This window comes from Cephus cinctus, unplaced genomic scaffold (genome assembly GCF_000341935.2).
Source record: "Cephus cinctus unplaced genomic scaffold, Ccin1 Ccin1_scaffold1073, whole genome shotgun sequence".
Classification (NCBI taxonomy): Eukaryota; Metazoa; Arthropoda; class Insecta; order Hymenoptera; family Cephidae; genus Cephus; species Cephus cinctus.
Genome location: NW_014333593.1, coordinates 69172 through 75278, shown reverse-complemented (window position 1 = coordinate 75278; position 6107 = coordinate 69172). Strand labels below are relative to the sequence as shown.

Genomic DNA, 6107 nt, shown 5'->3' with positions numbered 1-6107 from the left:
AAAAAAAAAAAAAAAAAAAAAAAAATCAGTGCACCCTTGAAATCCGTAATGAACTTATCTTAACAATATATCATCAGTACAGACTTTTATTTGTATAAAATATATACGATACGAACATTGTGAACGAAGCTTAAAGAGACGATAAATGTGCGTCGCGTTCTAGAACTCATGACGTCAGAACGACGATAGTCGCTCTTATTGAAAACGAACAATTGCCCTAATTCCGAATAACTCTGCGATACCAGGACGTATTTACATTTTATTAAGGCGTCGCGACGCCTCTCTTGAGAATAAATCAAAGACTTCCCGATATCGCGATATCATGCAGAGCCTTAATATCGTTCTTTCACATCCGGTTTCTCGCAATATGACTTTTTAGTCGTCTACGTGCGTCTCCTCTCTGTGCTATGCGTTTTTCATGAAAACTCCTAAAGCTCTTTTAAAAATTTTTTTTCTTTTCAAATCTTATTTCCCCTCCTTTACCAGGAGCTTTCTCGCAGTCCTCTGATATCATCCAAGAGAATTCACTTGTATACAATTGTCAAGTGCACCGAATCGCGCAAACGTAATTTATCGTCGCTGCTTGTAAATCGGATCGTAGAATAAAAAAAAAAATTTCACACATCCAGTCGCATTCACACGGTACAAATATCCGAGTGTCGCTCGGCTCATCACCAATGGAAATTTCCATTGAAAAAATTCTAACGCGTGACGTCACTTCGTTTGCCGGGTGAAATTGGCACGGAAGAAGCTCGTCCGGCTTTTTCCAACTTCACTTCCGGTTGTGGCCCAACGGAGAAGGGATATTAGAAACGCGAGATGGCTCGAACGTTCTTTAGAATCGTCGGCTCCTTTCTATCCGATTAGCTAAGGGATGGTGATAAGATCTGTGGTTGCTGAGGGTAGTAAAAGCAGAAGAATAAAGAAGTCCAAAAAAAATAAGTGTAAGAGGGTAAAAGCTGAGGATGAGCAGATAGAATCGAAGGGAAGATGCCGGTTCAGAGCATTAGACTTAAGCCCTTAACCGAACGCGCCATTAAGGTTCGTACATAACGGCGCGCCATATTTTGACCTCGCTTCAATTCTTCCCCTTATACTCTTCTATGTACGCGAGTCTCTCGTTCCTTGGGATTTCTAATGCAGCGACAATTCTTTTCTTACCGCCGGAAATGGCGGATATCGAATCGCCGGAAGTACGGCAGAGTACACCATCTGAATCTACGACTAGGGTGCTCAACCACCATCCTTAATATTCAATGACATTAATAATCCATTTCATTAGCCTTTATACCAAATGCCCAGAGCTACAGTATGCACTGTAATATTAATGCGATGTATTTATCACGGATCACTTGTCACTTTTCAATTAATCAAGTCAATTCAACATTTCGTGCATTGTTCCGATACGATTAATCAATCCTAGATACAGCGTGGGATTGATGGATTGCTCTTGGGAACTAATTTATAGAAATCAACCAGAGGTAGTAAATAGATAGGTGAAGTTTTTATGTACAATCCTTATTAAAATACGAAATACACATACATATATATATTTGTCCTCAAACAAGGGGCTTCGTAAATGAAATCGTCTCCAAGGTATCTATTCTACATATTTATAAAGTTTCATTGAAATAGCACTGGTATCGTTATCTATCCGCCTAACGGTTAAAGCTTATTTATATTTTAGTCAAGTAGAACAGAAGAACCTTCTGACCGATCTAATGGCCCCTTAAATCGTAAGAACGTTTGCTAGAAAAGAAAAGCAATTTCCCGATAGGCTCTCACGTAACGACACCTTCCGCCCGGCACATTCTCATGGCACTTTTACTACTGGCGGTATATCAGCCATTCGGCTCTTTCCCCGTCATGAAATCGTGATCTTTCAATAATGGATTATGGTGTCACCCTTAAAATTTCTCCATTGTGCTCTGACCCACTGTCTGCTACGTATCTTTCTCATTAAATAGCTCTTTCGGACTACTGACAAATTCCATTTTCTTCAAATTTTTCCAGGCGACCTACAACATTGCAGTATTTACAGGACAAAAATATATATATATATATATATATATATATATATATATATATATATCCTACTATCCGGAGTTCTCAACCATTTCGTACAGTAATTAATATATATATTTTTTTATATTAATACCCTATACCTATATATATGCTTTATACAACTACACTGTACAAGACTTCGAAGTTGTTTTCCTCGGAAATACCAAAAGGACGCATAAGCTTCGGTTGGTGTCTGCGAATTCATCCCACAGAGACAAATTACGTAATGGACAAATTTCAGAGAGAAGTTTGTATCTTGTCCAGATTCCGGAAGTCCAGATTAAATATTCAAGCAGACGAACAACAACAGCAGTAACAGAAACGACAGTGGAGAAGTAACAACAGGGCTGTTTCCACCAGGCGACTCGAGAATGCCAGCATTTAGGAACTTACGGACTCCACAACACGTCTCGCCCGAGACAAATAAATGCAAATCTCACGTGAGAAGTTACAATCTCCACATTGCCTCACGAAAATCATCTTTTCCTAGCTTTTGTAATACCATCGATTTTTATTCTCGTAAAATTAACATCGCTCTTTCTATTCTCCGGTCATTCGCTCCACTCGATCGTCACTGGAAAATCTCTACAAGGACATACAAGCCATCAAGATTGTCAGTGAAGAAAGAATGCAACGTGGCATGTATGGAACAACCCACTTGTCACTGTCGCTACGTAATTCGTCGTCGTCATAAGGGACGAAAGTGAGGAACGCGCAAGGTCGCAGCGTGCCGGAGCAAAGGTGAGGCAATTCTAGAGAACTTTCCATGACGACGCGATAAATTGCACGAAACCCGAGACAACTGTTTCGCTTGATATTAAATTTCATATTTCAGTCAGGGACCAACCACTTTCGGAAAGGATCACGAGAGAAACTTCCGGTCTCTCGTTAACTGCGAATCAGCCTGCGCGTATACGTATATGAGTCATAGCACGGGTACGCCTCTGTATACCAACTTGATTCAAGGAGATTCGAGTTACTTATGTTCCTTGGAAATACGCCAGAATTTACTGATTTGTGAATCTAACTTATAACATATATATATATATATATATATAGTGTGACGTGATTTTTCGAATCACGGTCCCAAGGCGGCTCCGGTTACCGATACAGATAACGTTCTCGATTTCTGGTCCCCTTCGGGTCGCCACCCTGCTCAGAAACTACGCTCTCGGGTTGATTCGTACAGTTATGTTAAGGCTCTCGTAAGATTTCGTTATTGTTTAGTTCGAGGTGCTCGAATCTGCCGTGGGGATATAGTCTCGACGTACCGAGTTGCCCGGCAGAGGAGAGTACCCGACGGAGACGTCTCCACGGACCGGCAGAAGCCCGGGTGAGATACCGGCGCCCCGCTGGAGATGGGCAAAGGGCTGTAGAGCGGGCGGAGGGAGTTTTGATACAGTTAAGGGCAGGAGAGGATCCTCCTGCCCGAGTTAAGGACGTGGTGCTCGGCTGTCGCCCGATGCCCTGGGGAAGCGGCCGTGGAGGATCTCCAAAAATCACGTACCGATTCGCTAAGGAACGCTCTCGATTTAGTTTAAAGGGACGACTCGAAGGAGATAGAAGAGTTATCGGTTATAAGGCTCTCGACCAATCAGAATGATTAGTTCTCGGATTTGGCTATTGTCAATCGACTGCTTAAAGCAGTCTGTCTCGGGGCACCGACCGAGGTGTCACGAAGGACATCGCGCTTCCGTGCTATCTGTTGATAGTTTTTCTTGCCGTGTTTCGCTACGGTATAGCAAGTTCTCGGTTCGTACAGTTCTCGCGTTGTTCTCGCGATATTCAGACAATTCTATGAATTACTGTGAGTGTTCCGGAGGTGTAGTGCTGTGCCTTAGTGCAGTGCTCCCCAGAGTGTCCTTTGGATGCAGTTCTCGACCTCCACGGATTAGCTGCCCCAGCTCCGGTGAGTCTCCCAATTTATTAATTGGTGAAGGGATCTCGATAGATAATTAAGATTCGTTCTGATACGTTCTCGGTTCGTCGCTCTCTGTCTCTCGCACTATTTGCCGGACTCTTACTCCGACCCTCTCTACCTTAAACCTAGTAGCCTGAGCGGCCGTGCATTTCCGTAACCGTCCGCTCCCGTTCGTGTATCCAGGTGCGTTTGCTGATTTTACGCGACCCCAAAGATCAGCACCTACGGTTGCGTTGGTGTAGTGCTGTGCCTTAGTGCAGTGCTCACCAGTGTCCTTTGGATACAGTTCTCGGCCTCCATGGATTAGCTGCACCAGCTCCGGTGAGGATTCCCAATTTATTAATTGGTGAAGGGATCTCGATAGATAGTTAAGATTCGTTCTGATACGTTCTCGGTTCGTCGCTCTCTGTCTCTCGCACTATATGCCGGACTCTTACTCCGACCCTCTCTAGCTCAAGCCTAGCAGCCTGAGCGGCCGTGCATTTCCGTAACCGTCCGCTCCCGTTCGCGTATCCAGTTGCGTTTGCTGATTTTACGCGACCCCAAAGATCAGCACCTACGGTTGCGTTTCTCGATTTTACGCGTCCCCAAAAATCGACAGGATCCGTTAAGCTATCGCCTCGTCCGATAGGTTCCGTCAGAGCTCTCGTTCTTGGTGGAGTTGGGCCTGTTCCACCCCAACTCCCAGTTTATACCGGCTCGTCAGTTCCCGGTGAAGAAAGAATTGACTGGCGCCCGCCTGGCTTGCGGATGCACGAACGACGGGTGGACGGCCGAAGGTAACGTAGGTTGCTTCTCGAAGATAGTCGTTCTCGTATGCTTTGCTATCGGTGTCGGGTCAAGGAAAAGAATTACGTTACAATAGATATAGTTATAGCTTGACACTCGGGCACAGAAATCGTGGCTTGTAAAACAAATGCTCATAGTATTTCGTAAATTCTTTTCTTTCCTCCATTCACAATGCTTCTTACTGGTTTGCTTCGTTAGCTAGAAAAATTCTTTACGTCTTTCTTAGTAATTATTGATCCAAGGGAAGTTCTGTTGTTTTAAATGAGCGAAGTGGCGAGGCAGGTACGAAGTCGATGGTATAGTAACGACGTTTTTTAACGACCTCGGAGCAATAAAATTCGAATTTCCAAGCCGACAACAGGATTTTAATTTATTTAACCGTCTCGCCACGTAGCCCGCAATTTTTCATTTCTTCTAATGACTCTGCACAATGACGATTAATCTTGCTCGCCGTTATCGAGCCATTCAAATCCATAGAAGTCGCGGAAGCATTGAGGTCGGTCAAACGGATATACAATTTACTTGAGGTACAATATGTTCGCGTGCAGTCGTTTGTAAAACTTTGCTAGTTTGCAAGCTCACAGAAAAAAGGATATCGATTTGTACATGATATATCGTTCAATCTACCGTTTTTATAAATAGAGCCACAGCCTTCGTTTCCATAATGATTGTCAGGTTGACCCGAGTGCCAATAATCGTATCCAGCTTTTTCAAGAGATTCGTCGTGTATGGTGACGTAGTCGCCGTTTCTGTACAAATCGTGAAAACCAATAAGGACAAAGTTATTGTTTTCAACGCCAGCCGTGATATTAAATATGTGTCTCAATTGCTCAGCCTCAGCCATAGAGTTGATAATTGCAAGATGAGCGCCTTCCTCGTGACATATTTTACGCGCTTCGTTTCAAGTTGCTTTTCTAGTATGTAGCTTATATACCTCCTATACCCTCTTCGTAATAATAATCATCCCGCTTTGTTTTCGTATATCCGGCATTGACTGTGCCATGAGGGCAGCACGTGTAGCATAATTGATTATCTGCACAATAAATATGATACATGTAATTTTATATAAAATTCACTTGTTATTCAAACGAATTGTCTTTATTAATATTTTGCAAATTTTATTGTTCCATAGTCCATACGTATATTGAATCAGTATTTTATTTACCTGCGATTTTATTCAGGGCTGGTATCGGCGTGTCAGTCAATTGATTGGATATCAGGACGATATTGGAACTTATTAATGATATGAATAAGAATATTTTTTTTTACATTTTTTTTTTTTTTGAATTATTTCTCCGTGTATGTTTTATTCACTTATTGCACGAACGCTGCT

At 42.7% G+C, this 6107-nt stretch overlaps 1 protein-coding gene and 1 long non-coding RNA gene across 2 annotated transcripts in view; one reads left to right on the top strand and one right to left on the bottom strand.

The window, feature by feature from the left end:
* The window catches only part of LOC107271981, an 8393-nt gene extending 5300 nt beyond the window's left edge, over window positions 1-3093 (top strand). The window contains exon 4 of the mRNA XM_015748641.2: window positions 2329-3093. Within this exon, the coding sequence (XP_015604127.1) occupies window positions 2329-2403 (75 nt within the window). The 3' untranslated portion in view covers window positions 2404-3093. The remainder of the gene's footprint in view (window positions 1-2328) is intronic.
* Window positions 1-6107, bottom strand: part of LOC107271982 — a 21864-nt gene extending 15757 nt beyond the window's left edge. Inside the window, exon 1 of the long non-coding RNA XR_003061074.1 lies at window positions 5940-6107. This is a non-coding gene — a long non-coding RNA (uncharacterized LOC107271982). The remainder of the gene's footprint in view (window positions 1-5939) is intronic.